The sequence below is a fragment of the Geotrypetes seraphini genome, chromosome 3 (assembly GCF_902459505.1).
Source record: "Geotrypetes seraphini chromosome 3, aGeoSer1.1, whole genome shotgun sequence".
In the NCBI taxonomy this organism is placed as follows: Eukaryota; Metazoa; Chordata; class Amphibia; order Gymnophiona; family Dermophiidae; genus Geotrypetes; species Geotrypetes seraphini.
Genome location: NC_047086.1, coordinates 61638251 through 61661105, shown reverse-complemented (window position 1 = coordinate 61661105; position 22855 = coordinate 61638251). Strand labels below are relative to the sequence as shown.

The 22855-nt window shown below is 43.7% G+C and overlaps 1 protein-coding gene across 6 annotated transcripts in view; it reads left to right on the top strand.

Moving 5' to 3' along the window:
• Positions 1-22855, top strand: part of PHF3 (PHD finger protein 3) — a 299402-nt gene that overhangs the window by 174090 nt on the left and 102457 nt on the right. For all 6 annotated transcript variants that reach the window (XM_033935349.1, XM_033935350.1, XM_033935348.1 and 3 more), the window contains one exon: positions 19340-19526. In XM_033935349.1, coding sequence (XP_033791240.1) covers positions 19340-19526 — 187 coding nt within the window. The remainder of the gene's footprint in view (positions 1-19339; positions 19527-22855) is intronic.

The following is a 22855-nucleotide window of genomic DNA, read 5'->3' as shown; positions in this document are numbered from 1 at the left end:
TACTTACTAATCTCCTCCCACTCGTACATGCTTTCTCCCCTGTGAATAACACACTAGTCAATTCCTCGAATCATACCAACCAAAAAATATCCAGACCGCTAAATAAGCATCTATCACATGTATCCAATAAACTTATCCCTTCAATGTTAGGTTATCCTCCTCAGCAACCCGAATATATTGCTATTCTCCACTGTTTCCTGTAAGTACTTGAATCTTTAATATGTAATTCCTTCGGATAAATACAGATATCCTCTAATTTGTAACTATCAACTGTATCAAGTAATGTACATGAATCTTTGTTATACAATTCTCTCGGTAATGTCCAGATATCTTCTAATTTGTAATCCGCTTAGAAATGCAAGGCACAAGCGGAATAGAAATCACTAATGTAATGTAATGTAATGTAAACCCTCACAGTCCTCTTTAGTCCCAACTCCACTAAATAGTTTGGTGTCGTCTGCAAATTTTATTACTTCACACTTCGTCTCTGTTTCTAGGTCATTTATAAATACATTGAACAGCAGCGATCCAAGTACTGACCACAGCGGAACACCACTCGTGACCCTCCTCCAGTCCGAGTAGTGGCCTTTCACTCCTACCCTTTGCTTTCTACCTACCAGCCAATTTTTGATCCATCTATGTACGTCTCCTTCCACCCCATGGTTCTTCAGTTTCAGTAGTAGGCGTTCTACAATATGTTGTTCTTGGTTTTTAGTTTACACATTATTGATTCTTTTCTATGACATGTTTGCATCGCAATTTTACTCAAAAGTATAAATAGGTATCCATATTTCCATTCAAGTTTCATCACGGTGCTCTGGTTTTGGCTCCAGAATTTATCACTTCCGTCCACCAGGTCTGGCTATCCGTTACCGTCTCATATTTTAAAGACTCACTCGTTATAATTAGCAGTGATCCACACGTCTCTTCATAATGGACATAACCGATTTTAGCATTTGAATCTTAGTACTATGGGTTTGGTCTTTTCTGGTTTCCTTTCTATAGTCTGCTTTTCGTCTGGAGTCTTTTGAGTTTAGAATTATATTTTATGACATATTTTTGTGGTTATAATTGTATGACATGTCTAAATCGGTCAGGTTATCCATTCGTTTTATTATTTTTTGTCCCCTCATACAGTGGCAGACCGCCCCGGGTGCCACCCCCAGGGGGGGTACACAGCTGGCTGGATCCAGAACCTTCCGAACTGCTCTAAATGGCACCTGCACCTCAGCGCAGCTGCTGTACTTATTCTGAAGCAGAGTCAGCAGCCGCACTGAAGTGCAGGAAGGTCCCGTGATGACTGCATTTGCCGCCTCTGCCTCCGGAAGACTTAAGTGAAGTTGGAAGTGGTGGACTGGCAGCTGCAATCATTGCGTAACCTTGCCATAACTCCCTGCGTCTGCCGGCCCACCCCCTCCAACGTCACTTACATCTTCCAGAGGCAGAGGCAACAGGAGCGTAGGGAGAGGGGAGACATGATTGAGACATTTAAGTACATCACGGGACGGGTCGAGGTGGAAGATGATATCTTTCTTCTCAAGGGACCCTCGAACACAAGAGGACATCCGCTTAAACTCAGGGGAGGGAAGTTTCGTGGAGATGTCAGGAAGTACTTCTTCACGGAACGAGTGATAGAGCATTGGAACAAGCTTCCAGTACAGGTGATCGAGGCCCGCAGTATCCCAGACTTCAAGAATAAATGGGATACCTATGTGGGATCACTGCGAGAGTCCTACCAATGAATAGGGTCGCTAGGATATAGACTTAATAGAGCAGGTCAGTAGAGTTAAGGGGGCCAGTAGACTTAAAAGGGGGTCAATGGTATGGGCAGACTTGATGGGCTGTAGCCCTTATCTGCCGTCATCTTTCTATGTTTCTAAGCAGTCATCATGGGACCTTGCTGGTTTGGAGGGAGAGAGGAACATAGAATGGGGTGGAGGGAGAAAAAGGGGGTCAGGGTGGTATGGTAGGGTGGTGGAGGGAGAGAAAGGGGGCAGATGCTGATGGAATTGATGTGCAGGGAAAGGAGAGAGAGACATAAGGGGGAAGGATACTGGATGGAATTGGGTTGGAGGGAAAGAAAGGGGGCAAATGCTGATGGAAGTGGGGGGAAGGGAGAGGAGAGAGTGAAATGCCAGACCATGGGGGTGTGGGAGAGGGAAGGGAAGAAGAGGAGAGAGATGCCAGACCATTGGAAGAGGGAAGGGAAGATGATGGATGCCAGAGTAATAGGGGTGAAGGGAGAGATGGAAGGGGAATAGGAGAGAAGATGCCATATAGAAAGGGCAGAGAGAGGGTAGACAGTGGATGAAAGGAAGAGAGTGACAAGAATATGAGGAAAGCAGAAACCAGAGAAGACAATGTAGAAAAAAATTCTATTTATTTATTTTTTTGCTTTAGTGGAGATGCATCGCTGTTTCTGTGGTGTTGCATTGTATGCAGAGTCCAGCTTCTTGGTGGTTCAATTTAACCTTTGTCTTCGTTTTTCTATTTTATCCCCCTTTTTACAAAACTGTAGAGCGTATTTTTTTAGCACCGGCTATGGTGGTAATTGCTCAGAATTCTATGAAAGTCTGAGCTGTTACCACCATGGCTAAAAACCTCATTACAGTTTTGTAAAAGGGAGAGGGGTTAGTTTGTGATTATATATTCCATACTAGGCGAAGGTGTTTTCTGTGTTCTGTTTGTTTGAAATACATGTTTTTCAATTAGGATTGACTGTGTAGGATTGATCTGTACTAGTCTGGCTTGTTTAGTTTTACAATGGGTGTATTGATGTACTGCTCATTGCAATATGTAAGATACTGCCTTTTCCTAGGTACACTCTTGTGTGATATGTGGATTGTTACTAAAAATCATACAGATGGGGGAGTGGGTGTCAAAAAATGCTGGGCCTCAGGTGTCACATATGCTAGGTACGCCACTGCTTTCATAGTTTATATCTAATCCACAAGCCTGCTTTTAGGACCTACAGGGTATGTATCCCTCTGATTCATGACAATTTCACTTCTCATGTTATCTTATCCATTCTTTTTATTATACAACTGCCCAGATAAGCATCATTCTTTGATGTGATTGGACCTTGAAAACTAACGGCAACAGTGTTCTCCCCAGAAATTTTTTCCAGCCATAAAAAATATTTGCTGCATTTAGTGTGCCACAAAAAAACATTTGCTCCGTTTAGTGTGCCGGAGTTAAAAAAGTTTAAGAGACACTACTCTATAACATTTGAAAGAGGGCAAATATCTAATTATTCACTTCTAGAATTGGATACTTCTTAAATTTAATAAAAATATTATGGAACAAGTGTCAAACCTTAAGAAAGGCAGTCATATTGAGCATTGGAAAATAACTAATAATAATTATTTAGGGCTCCTTTTACTAAGCTGCGATAGCGGTTTTACCGTACGCTTAGCTCGCGCAGAATTGCTGCACGTGCTAGACGCTAACGCCAGCATTGAGCTGGCGTTAGTTCTAACCGTGTAGAGTGGCAATTATGCATGCGCTAAAAACGCTATTGCAGCTTAGTAAAATTTTCCCCACCACCAAATTTCCCCGTCCCGCCCCACCTGGCTACTTTTTCATGCCACCCGGCTGGAAAACATTTCTGGGGAGAACACTGCTAATGATTACACCCAGGTCCCGTTCTGCGACAGTTATTGTTAAGGTTTCATCATTCAGGGTGTATGTTCTGCAGGGGTTACTGCTACCAAGGTGCATAACCTTACACTTTTTGGCATTAAAACTCAGTTGCCAAGTATTAGACCATTTTTCCAGTAAAAGTAGGTCCTGCCTCATATTGTCGGGCACGGTTGTGATGTCCACTATGTTGCATAGCTTAGCGTCATCGGCAAATACTAAATAAAACATTTAATAAAATCCTAAAGCTCTCTATACTAGTCTAATATATTCTTAGTAGCTTTATAAGGTTAGTTAATTAATCAGCTCAATAACAAAATGCAGACAGTAGTCTAGCAGCAAGAGGGTTGCTGTCCAGTGCTATGTATTGAGTGTCACATGTATGATTTTCTCCCGGTTGGTGAGAAGTTATATGTGTGTGCTCGCTGCAAAGTGTTCCTAGCTCTCAGAGAATGAGTCCAATTCCCCCTCCCTATTCGCGGTTTCGACGTTCACGGTTTCAATTATTCGCATTTTTTTCCCCCAGCCCCCCCCTGAGAATTGCTCATTGGCAGCCCGCATTTAAAAAAAAACAGCCCCAGGACTTGGATCGGGGCAAGGAGGGAGACGATTGGAGGAGGAGGAGGCAATCGGAGGCGGAGGAAGCGAGCAGCTGCCCCAGGAGCATGGACCTTGCATGGTGGTCTAGCGGTGACATGGGGCAGGAGCGATCTTCCCACACTCCTGCTCCGTGCAGAGCCATGCTATGATTTCCTGTGGTTTCATGAGACTACAATAGATCCTCCAGGGTTGCATTTTCAGAAATGTTCCCAGCTACACACGCAGGACCCAAGAGGCAGGTAGAGCTCCTAGGTCTCAATTCATGGTTGAGACTATGGTGCAGGGATGAGGGATTTAGTTTTATTAGGAACTTGGAAACCTAGGAAAGGGGGAGGGAGCTTGTTCTGAAAGGACGGACTCCACCTTAACTGAGATGGAACCAGGCTGTTGGCACTAACATTTAAAAAGATAGATCAGCTTTTAAACTGAGTTGTGGGGGAAAGCCGACAGTCGCCCAGGAGCGGATGGCTGATTTAAATTACTCAAGAATCACTAGTTGAAAAGGACAAAGCTGAGACAGAGAGAACAACGGTAGATTTACACATTGCGATCTGTACACCCAGCTGGATTGAATGCCCGGATTGAATGGGTGGCGTTCTTTGGCTGAAGATGATTGGTGATTGGCCTGCCAGTTTTGTGGGCAGAGTCTGGAGTAGAGAGCTACACGGGAACGGGGACGACAGGAATCCCGCGGGCATCCCGTGGGTTCCCCCTTCGGGTCGCGGAAATCCCGTGGGGACGCCCCCTAGGGTCGCGGGAATCCTGTGGGGACGCCCCCTAGGGTCACGGGGATCCCGTGGGGATGCCTCCGAGGGTCGCGGGGTTCCTGCGGGGCTGGATGTACTCAGTCGCGCGACTCTTCTTCTCCCTACCTGCTTGCAGCACAGAACCGAACGGAAGTCTTCCCGACGTCAGCGCTGACGTTGGGAAGACTTCCGTTCGGCTCTGTGCTGCAGGCAGGGCAGGTAAGGAGAAGGAGAGTAGCCTCGCGGCTTGAGTGGCTACCAAGGGAGGGGGGCGGTCCGCCCCGGGTGCAGCACAGCCGGCCAGGTCCCCTTACTTTTGTGGCGCTTCCCCGACCGACCTACAGACAACAGCCCTGGTCCGACAAACCTCCCTGCCCTTAACCGCGAATCTAAATTACCTTCTTACAGCAGCTGTAAGAAGGTAATTTAGATTCGCGGTTAAGGGCAGGGAGGTTTGTCGGACCGGAGCTGTTGTCGGTCGTTCGTTCGGGGAAGCGCCACCAAAGTAAGGGGACCTGGCCGGCTGTGCTGCACCCGGGGCGGGAGAGAAGGAGGGGGGAGAAGGACGCTGAAAGCACTGGGGAAGACAAAGGGGTGGAGAAGGATGCTGAAAGGCCATGAGGAAGACGGGGGGGGGGGGGGAAGGACACTGAAAGCACTTGTGGAAGACAGAGGGGGGAGAAGGACGCTGACAGGACATGGGGAAGACGGGGGGGAGAAGGACGCTGAAAGGCCATGGGGAAGACAGAGAGGGAGAAGGACGCTGAAAGGACATGGGGAAGACGGGGGGTAGAGAAGGACGCTGAAAGGCCATGGGGAAGACAGAGAGGGAGAAGGACGCTGAAAGGATATGGGGAAGACAGAGGGGGGAGAAGGACACTGAAAGCACATGGGGAAGATGGGGGGGAGAAGGACGCTGAAAAGAAATGGGGAAGAGAGAGTGGGGAGAAGACGCTGGCAGGGAAGAAGACAGAGATGCTAGACTATGGGGGGAGCGGAGGGAAGAAGATGGGCATCAGACCAATTTGGAAGGGGGGAGAAAGGGAGAGGCACAGTAACAGAGCAAATGGAAGACGCAGAAGGAAGAGAGACAGTGGATGGAAGGAATTGAATGAGAACATGAGGAAAGCAGAAACCAGGCAACAAAGGTAGGAAAAGAATTCTATTTCTTTTTTTGCTTCAGGATAAAGTAGTATATTAGTTGTGTTGATAAAAATTTATAAACATTAGAGGCTCTGGTAGAAACCCGTTTACAAAGTATGTATTCTTCCCAATTAATATTTCCAAATTAATAAAGTCTTTTTGCTTATTTGTAAATGGGTTTCTACCAGAGCCTTTAATTCAGTAGCATAATTAAATGAAATAACTTCTGAAGTTTATAGGGACGGGCGGGGACGGAGGGGATTCCTCACGGGGACGGGTGGGGACGGAGGGGATTCCTCGCGGGGACAGGTGGGGACAGAGGGATTCCTCACGGGGACGGGTGGGGATGGGTGGGACTTTGGCGAGGATGGGTGGGATTTCTGTCCCCGCACAACTCTCTAGTCTGGAGGTGTTTAACAGCTCTGGGCTATGGTGTTTCCCCACACCAGAAGATTTTTATGTTTGGACATTGTGTGTGTTCTGCATGGATGATCCCAACTTTTCGCCTGTAATGCAGGAAGACTTTAACCCCTGACGTGATATATCGAAATTGAGATTTCTCCATTGGGTTCAACTTGTGGCATTCGGGCGTAGAGGAACTGTTAAGTGCTTGGGAGACAGCCTGGACTCTTTTGGCAGCTAAGTTTTCTATTTTTTTCTGTTCATTAAGCAATGTGGAAATTGTTGGTAATTTTTTTTTGCTGAAGTGCAGTTTTTCCCACACAATCTGATTTTTATATTGATTTTGACGTGCTTTATACATATGGGTGGTTTTTCTCTGAGGGCTGCGACAGTGCCCCCCTTTTTTCCACCATTGTTTATTAACCAGTGGAGTTTTTTTGCCATATAAAGCTCAACTGAGGCTTTTTCTCCACTTTCTTTTCTTTTTTTCTGAGTGAGTGAGGTGTGATTGACAGCGTGTGTGAGTATGTGTGGTGTGATTGACAGCGTGTGTGAGTATGTGTGGTAGTTTGGCCTTGCAGTGTCTCAGGGGTCCCTTTTTGTTCCATATAGGGCATAATTTTGCGTTAGTGTGATTTCAATTACCCCAACATTGACTGGTTAAATCGGGGAGTTAACTGTGTTGGGTCCACTGGAAAACAGTGATCACAACGTGATAAATTTGAGCTGATACTGGAAGTAATGTTGCAAAAGAAATCTGCTGTAGAGGCGTTTAATTTCCAAAAGGGCGACTGATAAAATGAGGAAAATTGTTAAAAAGAAGCTAAAAGGATCAGTTGCAAAGGTTAGGACTGTAAACCAGGCGTGGATGTTATTTAAAAATACCATCGTAGAAGCCCAGACCAGATGTATTCCACGTATCAGCAAAGGTGGAAAGAAGAGGAAACAAGAGCCGATGTGGTTAAAAGGTGAAGTGAAAGAGGCTATTAGAGCCAAAAAATCATGCTTTAAAGAATGGAAAAAGGATCCGAATGAAGAAAATAAGAAGAAACACAAGCACTGGCAAGTTAGATGCAACGCGTTGATAAAGACAACCATGAAAGAATATGAAGAGAAACTTGCAAAATAGGCAAAAACTCATAACAATTTTTTTAGGTAGATCAGAAGCAGAAAACTTGTGAGAGAATCTGTGGGACCGTTGGATGCTCAAGGAGCAAAAGGGGCGCTCAGGGAGGATAAGGCCATAGCAGAAAGACTGAATGAATTCTTTGCTTCGGTCTTTATGGAAGAAGATATAAGAGATCCACCTGAACCAGAAATGGTTTTCAAGGGTGATGATGCGGATGAACTGAAAGAAATCTTGGTGAATCTGGAAGATGTACTAGGCCAAATTGACAAGTTAAAAAGTGATAAATCGCCTGGACCGGATGGTATACATCCCAGGGTACTAAAAGAACTCAAACATAAAATTGCTGACCTGCTGTTAGTGATCTGTAGCCTGTCACTAAAATCGTTTGTAGTACTTGAAGATTGGAGGGTAGCCAGTGTTACACCAATTTTTAAAAAGGGCACCAGGGGAGATCCAGGAAATTACAGACCGGTAAGCCTCACTTTAGTGCCAGGCAAAATGGTAGAAACAATTATAAAAAATAAAATCATGGAACACGTAGATATGATTTAATGAGACGGAGTTAGCATGGGTTCAGCTGAGGGAGACCTTGCCTCACTAATTTGCTTGACTTCTTTGAAGATGTGGATAAACATGATGATAAAGGTGAGCTAGTTAATATCGTGTATCTAGATTTTCAGAAAGCTTTTGATAGAGTTCCTCATGAAAGGCCCCTGAGAAAATTAAAGTGTCATGGGATAGGTGGCAAAGGTCAGTTGTGGATTAGGAATTGGTTATCAGATAGAAAACAGAGTGTAGGGTTAAATGGTCATTTTTTTTCAAAGGAAGAGAGTAAACAGTGGAGTGCCATAGGAGTCTGTACTGGGACTGGTGCTATTTTAATTATTTATAAATGAAAACTGGAAATTGGAATGACGAGTGAGGTGATTAAATTTGCAGATGACATTAAACTGTTTTAAGTTGTTAAAACGCAAGCGGATTGTGAGAAATTGCAGGCGGACCTTAGGAAATTAGAAGACTGGGCATCCAAATGGCAGATGAAATTTAATGTGGACAAATGCAAAGTGATACACATTGTGAAGAATAATCTGAATCACAGTTACCGGATGCTAGGGCCCACCTTGGGGGTTAGCTCCCAAGAAAAGGATCTGAAAAGGATGTGAAATTTGCATTCCCTCGCAGACCAATGACCTTGAGTTTGAAGGCCATCCAGGTGTGCTCCCCCAGGCATAAGGAGATGCGTCCGTCGTTATCACCTTCTGGTGAGGGGGCGAATGAAAAAGTAGACCTCTGGATAGATTGGAGGAGGTCATCCACCATTGAAGTGACTGCTGAAGAGATGATGTGACAGATATATGCTGTGATAGATGATCTGTCATTTGAGACCACTGAGAAACAAGAGTCCACTGAGGAATGTGAAGATGCAGCCTTGCTAGTGGAGTTACATGAACTGTGGAAGCCATGTGGCCTAGGAGAACCATCATGCGTCTCGCCGAGATGGTGTCTCTCTTCAATATCTGATGAGAGAGGATGAGAAGAGTGTCCAGGTGATCTGGAGGGAGAAATACTCTCATGAGATAGCCCCAATGAATTGCAGTCGTTGAGTCAGAACTAAGAACATAAGATTTTCCACTGCTGGGTCAGACCAGTGGTCCATCGTGCCCAGCAGTCCGCTCACGCAGCAGCCCTTTGGTCAAAGACCAGTGCCCTATTTTAGTCTAGGCTTACCTGTGTATGTTCTGTTTCAGTAGGAACTTATCCAACCTTTTATTGAATCCCTGAAAGGTGAGACTTGGGAAAATTAATTTCGAATCCCAAAGTTTGAAGGAATTAAATGGTCTGAGATGTTGCTAGAACCACCTCCTGCGATGAAACAGTTTTGATCAGCCAGTTGTCCAGATAAGAAAAGACTTGAAGACTGTGGGATCGGAGATATGCGGCCACAATAAGGCACTTTGTAAAAACCCTGGGAGAAGATGGCAGACTGAAAGGAAGAACCTTGTACTGATAATGACATCCGTTTACTTGAAAACGAAGGTATTTGCGGTAAGCCTGATGAATTGGTATATGTGTGTAGGCTTCCTTGAGATCCAGAGAGCATAGCCAATCATTCTGATCCAAAAGTGGATAAAGAAGGGCAAGGGAGAGCATCTGAAATTTCTCTTTCACTAGAAATTTGTTGAGATTGCTGAGATCCAGAATAGGTATTATATCTCCCGTCTTCTTCGGAATTAAAAAATATCAGAAGTAGAATCCCTGATTTAGAAGGATGAATTGAATCTCCTGAATGAGAAGAGAAGACTGTTCAGGATCCGAAATAGACTCTCTTGGAGGATGATCTGGAGGAAGGGTATGAAAGTGGAGAGCATGCCCCTGACGAATGATGTCTAGAACCCAGAGATCTGTAGTGATGAGCTCCCACCCATTGATGTAATATTGAAGCCGTTCTCCGATCGGCTGAAGTAGAGATTTAAGAATGGGAATGTTGGCTATGCCCTTGAGGAACACGTCAAAAAAGCTGTGTAGGTTTTTGTTGAGCAGCCTGTTTAGGTTGTTGATGTGGTTGCTGCTTGCTTCCTAGGTTGAAGAGGAACAGGAGGAACAGGTCTAGGAGTATATGTAATGTAATGTAATTTATTTCTTATATACCGCTACATCCGTTAGGTTCTAAGCGGTTTACAGAAAATGTACATTAAGATTAGAAATAAGAAAGGTACTTGAAAAATTCCCTTACTGTCCCGAAGGCTCACAATCTAACTAAAGTACCTGGAGGGTAATAGAGAAGTGAAAAGTAGAGTTAGAGGAAAAATAAAAATAAAATAAACATTTTAACAAGACAGCATTGATCTAAATACTTTGGAAGGTAGAAGAGAGGAGAGAAAGGAATAGAAGCAGAAGGGGGAGCCGTTGAACAGTAGAATTCTGGAGAAATTTAAATGATAGAAATAGAACAAAACAAAGACAAAAGGCAAAACAATAGATAAGATTAAAGATAAATCATAAGCTGGAAAGAAAAATAAAATAAAACTTTGTCTTCAATCCACGGTTTCAGTGTCAGTGATGAAGTGGAGCAAGTAAGTTTAGGAGGAGCGATTGACGTTTCCAGAAAGGGCTTCTTCAGGGAAGAGACTTGGCAGACAGTCCCAGGATGCCTATGTCTCCTCCCCTGCGATGTTCTCCCATCCATGCATTCCCTCCCAGACACACTGCCCGTGCCCCAGCCGCTCCAAGGAGGCTGCCCCAGATGAGGCCCACGGTGAATGCAGGATTCTCTCCTCTGCGGGAAAGCCGCCCGGAGCCGACAGTCGATCTTCTTAGCGGATTGCATGGGGGGAAGAGTTCACACTCTTGGTAGGATCGGGTCTGTGTGCTCTCGGTGGTTGTGGCTGGTCTCGTTGCTGCTTAGGTGTAAAAGCAGTTGATCTCCACTGCTGCTGATATTTAAAAGCAGGCAGATTGATCTCTCCAATGGACTGCAGGGGGAGGAGTTCACACTCCTGGCAGGATCGGGTCTGTGGGCTCTTGGTGGTTGCGGTAGGTCTCGCTGCTGCTTGTATGTAAAAGCAGTTGTTTTTCTACTGCTGCTGATATTTAAAGCAGGTAGATTGATCTCTTAAACGGGATATAGGAGGAGGAGCTCGCATGCCTGGTTGGATCGGGGCAAGGGCTCCTATTATAGGCTGCTTAGGTGTAAAAGCAGTTGATCTCCTACTTCTGATAATATTTAAAAGCAAGCATATTGATTTTTCCAACGGAATGCTGGGGGAAGAGCTTACTTATCTGGCTGGATCAGGGCAAAGGGCTCTCGGTAGTGGTGGCTGGTCCTGTTGCTGCTTAGGTGTAATAAACAGTTGATCTTCCTAGTGGACTGCAGGGGGAGGTGGAGCTCACACTCTTGGCTGGATCGGGTCTGTGTGCTCTTGGTAGTTGCGGATAGTTCCGCTGCTGCTGAGGTGTAAAAGCAGTTGATTTCCCACTGTTGCTGATATTTAAAAGCAGGTAGATTGATCTCTCCAATGGACTGCAGAGGGAGGAGCTCACATGCCTGGCTGGATCGGGGCAAAGGGCTCTTGGTAGTGGTGGCTGGTCCTGCTGCTGCTTAGGTGTAAAAGCAGTTGATTTTCCTAGCGAACTGCAGGGAGGGTGGAGCTCATATATTTGCAGGACCGGGACTGTGGGTTTTTGGTGGGTTGGTCCCGTTGCTGCTTAGGTGTAAAAGCAATTGATCTCCCACTGCTGCTGATATTTAAAAGCAGGCAGATTGTCCAGGGAGAGGAGCTCTGCACTCAAACTGCCATCCTCCTCGCCTCCATATCTGCATTGATATGATGAAACAGGCCGGAAAGCTCTAGGAGGTGGAGGGTTTTTCTTTGGTTTGACCAAAATGACCCACCTGGTCTCATGGGCAGACAATTTTTGAGTATCAGTGTCCATGGATGGTTCAAAATGTTCATCCCCAAGACACGGAGCATTAGCCAAACGATCTTGGTGGTTGACATCAAGCTCGGAGACACGGAGCCAGGCAAGGCGTCTCATAGCCACCGACATGGCTGCCGCCCGTGAGGTAAGCTCGAACGTGTCATAGGTAGAACGAACCTAATACTTCCTCAATTGCAAAACTGTAGCCATAAGATTTTGAAAAGCTTGAGTTTTATGTGAAGAAATATATTTTTGAAAAACTGAAAACTGCTTAGCCAGATGTTTAAGGTAGAAAGAAAAATGGAAATTATAGCTTCTAGCTCGGTTCGCCCACATGGCATTTTGGTAAAGGCGCTTACCAAATTTGTCCATTGCTTTACCTTCTCTGCTTCAGTTGTACAGAAGCATAGACACTAGCCCCTACAGACTTCTTCAAAGTCAATTTTACCAGAAGAGACTCATGAAGAAGCTGAGGTTTATCAAACCCAGGAATAGGAACCACTATATATAATGAGTCAAACTTTCTAGGAGCCACAGGAATAGAAAGCGGAGTTTCCAGATTTTTGTAGAAAGTCTCATGCAAAATATCATGAAGCTTTAGTAGTTCTTTTGGTGATTGGTCATAGTCTAGAGCCCCCAGGAACTGTTTACTATACTTGGAGTCCGCCTCCATTGGAATGGAAAGGTCCTCAGACATTTGCTGGAGAAATCTTGAAAAAGAGGACCTCTCAGAAAAAGCAGCAGGTTAATGCTGAGGTAAATCTGAACTATCAGAATCCTCATCATCAGATAAGAGTGGTTCTTGCTCCGAGTCTCCCAATAAGTCTGAGTCCTGAATGGAATGAGGACGGTGCCAAAGACTCGGTATCGAAGGCTCAATATGCTTCATTTTATGATAGGCCTTCCGTGACCGCACCGGTGTCGCCTCTATAGATGTTTGAGTCAAAGACAACAGGTGCCGTGGAGTGAGATCAATTGTCTCCCTTGTCAATGGTCCCCGCACCGGTGGAGCATCAATGTAAGGTTTGGTCGGTGTTGCTATCTGCTCGTATTGAACCATCACCTGGAGAGCCGGTGTCGACCTAGCTTGGACAGTTGGTGTCGACGTGGCCATAATTTGAGTCGGCATCAGCATCTGAAAATGCTCACCCAATTCCTCTCGAAGCAAATTGTCAATCTTTTGCTTTAGGGAGAGCATTTGCTTTTTTACCGGTACCACTGGTGCCGCACTCCGGTCCAGCGATGAGGATGCAGATGTCGAGGCACTCACCGAAATCGGGACTGGGCGCTTAAGGGACTTTTTTGAGGTCAGCATAACTCAACTCAATGCCACTTTGATCTGAGTCCCAGATGGGATAGGAGAAGGCTTCATAGCCGGCTCACCCACAGAAGGTGGATGGTTCCTCCGGTGTCGGAGATGGTTCCGCCGGTGTCGATATATGAGGTATCGTCTTGGTTGGTGCTGCTGGTGTTGGTAGTGGTGTCGGCTCCCCCTCCTTAGTGACATAGAACAATAACTTCTATTGAAGAAGGGGGTTTTTCAAAGTCCTCTTCTGAAGAGAAGAACACAGAATACAGGTTTCCGGGCAGTGCTCCAGTCCCAAACACTGGAGACACCAGCGATGTGGGTCAGTCACAGATATGGGCCGAGCACAGCGACCATACTTTTTAAATCCCGTCTGCGGGCATGACATCAACGGAAAGACTGCCTCAGCCAAATCGAAGTTGGAGGCCAAGGTGGTACAACAGGCCTCACCGGGCCAAACTCGCAAAACAGAAAAAAAGTACTTTTTTTTTACCAGATAAAAGAAACACAAAACTGACTGAAAAAGACAGAAATGCGAGAACGGGAAGGCAAAAAAATTTCAAAAGTCGTTGAATGCATCTTCTTAGCTCTGCGGAAACTAAGAAACTGAGGGACCGCATGCCTACGTCAGGCAAGAAGGTACGTGCACATGTGCGGTGCAGACTGCGAACTTTCTAAAACATGAAGTTGCGATTCACTTTTCAAGAGTCCATGCTGGGGCTCCGTCGGTGATGTCACCCATCAGTGAGAATATGCTGCCTGCTTGTCCTGGGATAATGTACTTACCCTGGTAAGCTCTTTTTTAGTAGATAGGTGAGACATTCTAGACTCCTGCCCAGTATTTGCTGTGCCTGCTTACAGTTTTCAGGTTTTCAGTCTGTTTATGCTTCTCTAAACTGTTTCTTGGATGCCTGTCAGCCCCTGAGAGCTGGAAAGAATTTGTATATGTTTCCATTTATTGGGGCATGGTTTCTCAGCTTTGATGCCTGTGTTGGCATTTCACTTTAATGGTTGAATTCTTGAGCAGAACAGTTGGTTTCAGCCTGTTACTACAGGTGCCTCTACTTCATGTGTTTTGGGTGGATCTTCATAGTGCTGCCCGATTCACGATTCAAATCGATTCACCGATTCATTTCGGGTGAATCAATTTGAATCGATTCAAACCCAGAAAAATCAGCCTCTCAATTCACCATCTGACCCTCCCCCATCAAGCAGGATCAGCAGCACTGCCTCTTGCTGGCCGGCGCTGCCACTCCTACTTTAGAGGGTAAGGGGGGAGGGTCAGTCGGGAAGTGCTGCAGTGTCCGGCTTCTCCCCTAACCTCCCACCCCTCACTTTACCTGTTTGCAGCAGAGAGCAGCCTGCAGAAAGAATTGCGAGTACTTTAGCGATCCTTGCAGGTTGCCATAGGCCTCCAGAGCTGTTGTCCCTCTGCCGCAATCCTGCCTCTGATGTCAGAGGAGGTGTGGGACCACAGCAGAAGGACGACAGCTCCTGAGGCCTATGGCAACCTGCAAGATCGCTAAAGTACCTGCGATCCTTTCTGCAGGCTGCTCTCTGCTGCAATCAGGTAAAGGGAGGCGTGGGAGGCCAGAGGGGAATACACAGGCCTTCCGGGGGTGGGGGGAGGTACAGTCCTTCAGGAGTGGGGTTTAGACCTTCAGGGGGGGTACAGGCCTTTAGGGGTGGGGTGTAGGCCTTCAAGTGTGGGACAGACCTTCGGGGGGGAGGTACAGTCCTTAGGGGGGGGTGCAGGCCTTCAGGGGTGGGGTGTAGGCCTTCAGGGAAGGTGCAGGCCTTCATGGGGGACAGACCTTCAGGGGGAGGTACAATCCTTCAGGGGTGGGGTGCAGGCCTTCAGGGGGATAGACCTTCGGGGGGGAGGTACAGTCCTTCAGGGAGGTGTAGGCCTTCATGAGGGACAGACCTTCGGGGGGGGCGGCAGGCCTTCAGGAGAGGACAGACCTGGTGTAGAAGTACACGGAGGGAGGGAGGGAAGGGGGGTTCAAAGATACGTGCATATGCCAGACTTTGGGGGGAAGAAATAATGGGTCTAAAAACAGGAGTAGAGATGGTGGATAATGAGATTTAGGGAGGGAAGGAACAGAAAGGGAGAGAAGTTGGACACAAGGAATGGTGTGGAGGGGGGGGGATAGAGATACTGGATAGGAGGGTAGTTGGGAACAGAAAGGGAGAGATGGTGGACCCTGGGGTTGTGGGGTAGAAGGGAGAGATGCTGGATGAAAGGGTAGTTGAGAAAAGGTGGATCTGTGGATGGAGATGAAAAAAAGGAAAGATGCCAGACCTCCAGGGGAGGGAAGGGAAATGGAAGGGGAGGACAGAAATAGAAGATTGATGGTTAGCACGGAGCAAGAAGAAAAGCAGGAGACCCTGGCAAGCAAGTTATCAGAAGACAATCAGAGCCTGGGACCAACAAGATTTGAATATTGACCAGACAACAAAGGTAGAAAAAATAATTTTATTTTCTGTTTTGTGATTACAATATGTCAGATTTGAAAAGTGTATCCTGCCAGAGCTTTTGTTAGACTGCAAACGTGAGCTAGGATTTAATAGAGAGAGGAAAAGTCTTTTTTGTTTATTTATTTTGGCAAAGTGGGTGAAGAGGCTATAAAATAAACCCACCAGGATGTTTTATAAAAACATCCAAATGGGCAGGAAAATCTATTCAAATTGAAAAATCAATTCAATAGACTGAATCGAATCGAAATTTTTTCCCCTGAATCGGGCAGTACTAGCTCTTCGTGCTTGGGTACTAACTGTAGAGGGCGCTAAATTGCACAGTGAAGTACTATAGAGGCAGAGTGAAAAATCCAGATTGGATTCCTTCTGCAGCCATACTACCAAAGGGAAATAACTGTACTGTCTAGAATGTCTCACCTATCTACTGGAAAAGAGCTTCCCAGGATAAGTGCATAATTTCTTTTTTTTGGCAGGTAGACAATTGCCTATAAACATGAGAGCACACTTCATTAGAGGGATAACTTCTTTTTGGGCCAAGTATAATGCAGTGTCTCTTTTAGATACTCGTAAAACAGCTATATGGTCCCCTCTACATACATCTGTGGAAAACTTACTTGGATGGAGAGACTAGGGAAGAAGCTGCCTTTAGACCTTCAGTTCTCAGAGTAGGGTTGATTGATTCCCTCCCGTCAAGAGTACTGTTTTTTATTTTTTTCTTTCCATGAGTCCTGGACTTGTCTGCTGCACATGACAAGGAAGGAGCAATTAGATCTTACATACTAATTTTCTTTCCTTTAGGTGCACCAGATGAGTCTTGCTACCTGCTGTTATATTTTTCTCCATAACTTTAAAGCAGAGTTTTTATTTTTTCTAACTTCCTGTTTTTCTTGTTGAACAAATGTTTTTGCATTATATTCAACAAATGTTTCCACATTAGTTCAGTTACTCAATTTTTTATTAGTGATAGGAAAAAGTTCAAAAGTGGCATTATGAAACTCAAAGGCAAAGGAGATAATATATAGAATTATTTAATAAATATTTCTGTTCTGTTTTCACAGTTGAAGCGCCAGGAGCAGGACCACAGAAGACAAACACAAATAGGGATGTGGAGGTATAGTAGATCCTGATCAGTTTTCAGAGGATTGTGTTTGTGAGGAACTAGCTAAACCAAAGGTGGACGAAGCAATGAGACTAAATTTGGATAGGCAATTGATCAAATGTTAATAAAAAAAAAACAAAAACTTGATGTTGTACATCTGAGGGTACTGAAGGACATAGGGAAGTTCTGGTGGCTCCTCTGGCTGACCATTTCAATGCTTCTGTAGAGACGAGAGTGGTACTGGAAGACTGGAGAAGGGCGGATGTGGACCCTCTTCACAAAAGTGGAAGTAAGGAAGAAGTAGAAAATTACAGGCCACTAAGTGTGACTTCTATGGTAAGTAAATTAATGGACACGCTTTAGAATTGTGATGTTTCTGGAATCCAGTGGATTACAGAACCTGAGGCAACATGAATTCACTAGACTCAGGTCTTGTCAGACAAATTTGATCAAACAAAGGTTATATGTTTTGTTTGTTCATTGGGATATGCTTTTCCTGATAAAATTATTAGACACTACTGTTGCAATATCAACAGAGGTGAAATATTTAGGGGTTCTACTGGATTCTTGTCTGACGTTCAGGGGGCATGTACGTGCAGTAATAAAAAAAAGTATTTTTTAAATTGCATCTGTTGAACAGTTTGCGCTCATACTTGTTTGCCTCTATGCTTAGACTACTGCAATCTGGTGCTTCTGGGTATACATGAATCAGTATTGAATGTGCTTCAGGTAGCCCAGAATGCAATTGTTAGAACTCTGTTTCGATTAAGAAAGAATGATCATGTGACAGAATGCTATATATCAGGGGTGTCCAACCTGCGGCCTGAGGGCCACATGCGGCCCTGTGAAGTATTTTGTGTGGCCCCAGTCGAGGGTGATGCAGTGTTTTCCTCTGCTGTCCCCGGGTGTTTACAGTCTTCCCAGCTCCCTCCTCTGTCTTGCTGCAGCATTTGTGCGTTTGTGTGGCCCCAGAAACATTTTTTCTGGCAATGCGGCTCAGGGAAGCCAAAAGGTTGGACACCCCTGCTATATATCTTTGTATTGGTTAAAATTAGAACATCAAATCCTTTATAAATTATTGGTCATGGTGCATCCTTGTATATACAATAAGGCTACAAAACATTTGATAGATAGCATTCTGCCATATGAACCACAGCGTATGTTGCGCTCTGTGACTCACGATGACCTACATATTCCAACAGTGAAACAGCTGCGGTTAGCCATATCTAGAGCTAGCATATTTTCGTGTGTGGGTCCCCGCATGTGGAAATATGGGACTTAATTTGTAATTTTTTGATGTGAGGCGCTGGTAGCCTCTTTGTAATTTCAGGAGGCTTTACATTATTATTACTATGTTATATTGATGTTTGATTTGTTGTGTTGTATGTGATTTGTTTGTGTATGTTACTTTACTGTGACCCGCCTTGGGAAAGGCAGGGTATAAATAAAGAAATACGAATAAATAAAGAAATATGAAATTTCTTTGACTAGGTGACCAGAGAACTGGATATAAGGTGTTTTTAGATTTTAGCAAAGCCTTTGACCCTATTCCACACAGGCATACAATAAATAAACTGAGTGCCCTCGGTATGGGCCCCAATGTGACAGACTGGGTCAGGAATTGGTTGAGTGGAAGGCAATAAGGGTAGTGGTCAATGGAGATTGCTCTGAGAAAAGGGATGTTACCTGTAGTGTGCCTCATAGTTCAGTTCTTGGGCCTATACTTTTTAGCATTTTGTAAGCAGTGTTGCTGAGGGGTTATCAAGTAAGATTTGTCTCTTTGCAGGAAATACTTTTATACAGAAAGGGTGGCATGAAATAGTTTCCCAGTAGAGATGGTGGAGACCAAGACTGTGTCTGAATTCAAGAAAGCATGGGTCAGGCATGTGGGATCTCTTAGAGAGAGGAGGAATTAGTGGATGCTGCGGATGGGCAGACTGGATTAGCCATTTGGCCTTTATCTGCCATCATCTTTCTATGTTTCTGTGAATTGTCTGAGCTGTACAGGGTTCTGTTAAGGCACAACACAATTCTGTATTCTTGTTTCCACCTGTTGGTAGAAGCAAGTAATAGAAATAAATTTATCAGGTAAGATCTATTGTATCCATTTACTGCACTGGAACTCTTTCAGATTATATAAATATTCTCTGTTAATTTGGAAGCCAGGAATAAGTCATGTGTGTCGGTGAAAAGAGAGAAAACGCAGCATATTTTTGAAGATTTCTGGGTCTTTTGGTGATTTGGTACTATCTTTCACAAATCACATTTGCTGTCTTCATTGGGTATATGTTGAAATGTTTTATAGCTATTTTTAAAAAAAGATAAGCTATCAAGTTAATTTACAATATTTACACATTCTTATATTGATGTTTCAGGATTCCAGTAAAGGAAAAATTATGCAAGAAAGTAAAGAATTGGAGAATAAGAAGTTATACCTGGTACCTGTTCGAAAAATAACAACCATGACTGCAGCACCTCGTCGATCATCAGAAGAGAGAAATGAAAAGTTTCCAAAAGATTCTGCCAGTACTTCATCTCAGGAAGAAAAGCTAGCAAAATCAGGTGATACTATCACATTATGAGAAAATTATATCACTCTAGTTTTTGATTTTGTTGCAACATCTGTCACCAACAGGTTCAATGATTTAATATAGTAGAAGACATATGGGGAACGCTGGTATGAAGGACATTCTTGAACAACTTCCTTATATCTTTATTGTGTTTCAGCCTTTTCTTGCATTCATTTTCCTAAAACACATGTTACTGAACTTGTATGTTTTTCAAAGATGTATTATTATTTAGCAACTGAATATGTCATATAAAAGAAGAATACAGCCAGTATGTCGGCATTCTGCTGGTTGTTGATAGGATCTTCAGGTAAAAATAGTGTGGTTTAAAAAAATAATATCTAAGGATACAAAAGTTCTTACAATGGTCTCTATTCTAAAATACTGAAAACTGGTGCATCAAGAAATATAACTCGACAAGGGCCGTGTTTCATCAGAAGTCCATTCCACTGTCACACTGTCTCATCAGAAATGAGTGTCAGTTCAGAAAAAAACGTCTGAAACCCATCTGTCTTACGACCTGATGACAGCAAATCTCTCATCACTTCCTATTCACAGTAAAAATGTTGATAGGATCTTGTCATGAGGATACCATTAACATTTATGGCGATCTACTTAACAGAAAAGACTGCAGCGATTGCTAGATCTTGCCTTTAAAGGAGAAAGCACTGCTTTGACTGTTCAACTATACCAGTCAGGAATCTTATTTTCTTTTTTATACTTTTCTCTTTTTATCCCCTTCCCTTATAACATGAAAATTGTATTATTATTATTGGTTTCTCTACATTTTATCATACCTTTTGTTCCATTATTTTAATGAATGTAAACTGCTTAGATGCTTTTAATATTTGCAAATCAGCAAATAAATTGAACTATGAACTGTGATAGCTCAAGTGCCTAGTAAACTGATGGTTAGCATAACAGCCATATCAACATATACATCATACTCATTTCTTATAGTGAAAGACACATTATTGACATAGTTTGTAAAGTTATGTTTAGCAAAATTTTGATGATATGGAAGTCTGCCTATTAGTAATTCATAACTAAATCAATAGAATTAAGCATGTCTCATGGGTTTAAATTAAACTGGGATAAAGCCAAATTACTCTGACTTGATAAAATCAGACTTAACATGCCAGTAGAAGTATGTTTACCTGATGGTTTCATTCTGAAGGTGGACATGGTCACTAAGATTCTTGGGGTACATTTGGACACTACATTGTCTTTAAAAACCCATATATATACATTGATTAAAGCTACTTTCTTACATTGCATTGTCTGATGAATTTTCGTTCACTGTTTGAAGAGAAACATTTTCTAGTTCCATAACATTATTAACACAAAGCTGCCAAAAATTGACCTGCTTTGTTTGAATGTTCATAATAACTGGCATGACTTGTAAAAATATCATTTCTCGCCCTAGAACTTAACAATTTTTGATATTGGTATTTAACCTTAAATAATTGTTGCAAAACTTCTGTGTCCCATTTTTTAATAAGGAAATGTTCAAGGGGAGTCTCTAGCTGTTCTAGTTCCATTTTTCTGATTTTTATTTGAAATAGCAACAAATCTCATAATCTCTCCTCGTAATGTAGCTTTAAAAGCATCCCAAAGAATTATTGGAGATACCTGAGATATATTGTTAAATTCAAAATATTCAGTTATAGCTTTAACCATATCTTCCAGAAATTTATGATCTTGTAATAATGCATTGTTGAACCTCCATAAAAGTCTTTCCCTTTGTTTTACCCCACATGACATGGTCAGGGAAAAACCCGCATAATCTGATATTCCTATAAATTATATAGTTGAATTTATCACATTAGGAACCATATCCTTGGAGACCAATAAATAGTCAATACATGAAAAGGATTTATGCACAGGGAAACAAAAAGTGTATTGTCCTTGAGGATTAAATATTCTCCAAATATTTACCAGACCTCTATTATTCATTAAATCCTATATATATTTATGAAACCCAGAAATCCTGGTTTTTGGTTGTCTATCCAAAACCGGATCTATCTCCTGGTTAAAATCCTCTACCATAATATTGGTAGAGATCCGTTAGTAATTATATGCATTTATAATCTCTGAAAGAAAGTTTTATTTGGATTGACAGGAGCATAAAACATTCAATAAAGATAACAAAGTTTCTTCAACTCTGACATCCAAATGAAGCCATCTTGCTCCAGGTCCCTTATCTGTTTTTCTTGTACAATAACCTCTGGAATCTACACCAGTGATCATTTACCTTTTCCAGCCTGGAAACTGTAGAGAATTTGAAACCAGTTTCTAGCCCCTCCCTCTGTAGGCATCTGCTGTTACCCCTGGACATTGTTTCATTTCCTACAAACCTAGACTGTAGGTGCTTATTTTTTCTGCTTATGTTTTATTTCTAAAAGTTTTAGTCACTTGGCTGATTCTTGGCGCAGGTCTTGCCCTGCTGATGCAAATTCATCCAGCAGGGCAATACTTGGCGGGAGATCACAGATATTCTGTGAAAGTCTGCTTCAGGGGTTGCCCTATTAGTAGAACTGCAGTAAGCCCCTTGGACAGCCTGCAGGACAGATCGAGGCTCTGGGATCGGGAGCTAACTCACTCTGGGTTCGTCTGCTATGGGGTTGAGTGCAGGCTGCACGGTTCAGTGAAGGTGCAATCTGGACTGGACTGCGTATCTGCCCTGATTGTGCTAGAAGTCCACATAGTCACTGACAGGTGACCGGGCAGGTAAGGCAGTCAGATGTGAGAAATCTAGTTTTCCCCTGCTTCCTGAGGTAATAAGATCTCCATGTGGGTCACTGTATGCATGCTTGCATTGGCGATTTGTAGGGATCTTCAAAGTTTTCCCTGCATGCCTTATCCCCCCCACCTCTGAAAAAACAAAATTGCCATTTTCCTTGTGTTTTTCCCGGGCTGTTTAAGGGCAAAATCGGCACCCATGGTGGCCATCTTGGATTTTCTTCAAACTTTTTAAAAGTTTGTTTTTTTGCACTTCGGAGCTTTGTTTTCGCTCCAAACTTCTCAGATGGCCTCCTTAGGACATGCTGGCTTGAATTTATGCCTCATTTGCAACAGATGGCTGTCGGATTCACAGCTGTGCATTATGTGTGCCGCAGCCCGCAAAGGGGTTGAAGCGTGCACAAAGTCCACACCACCCGCCTCCGGAGAGGCCCTGCTTTCCACCGGAGACGTGAATGCAGCATCCGGTGCATCCAAAAAGGGGTGCAGAGGGTGCTTCCGCAAAACGCAAGTGCAGTTTTGGGGAAATGTCCCATCAATCTGCTAAGTACTCTAAAACTGAGGCACGAAGAGTGGCTCTTG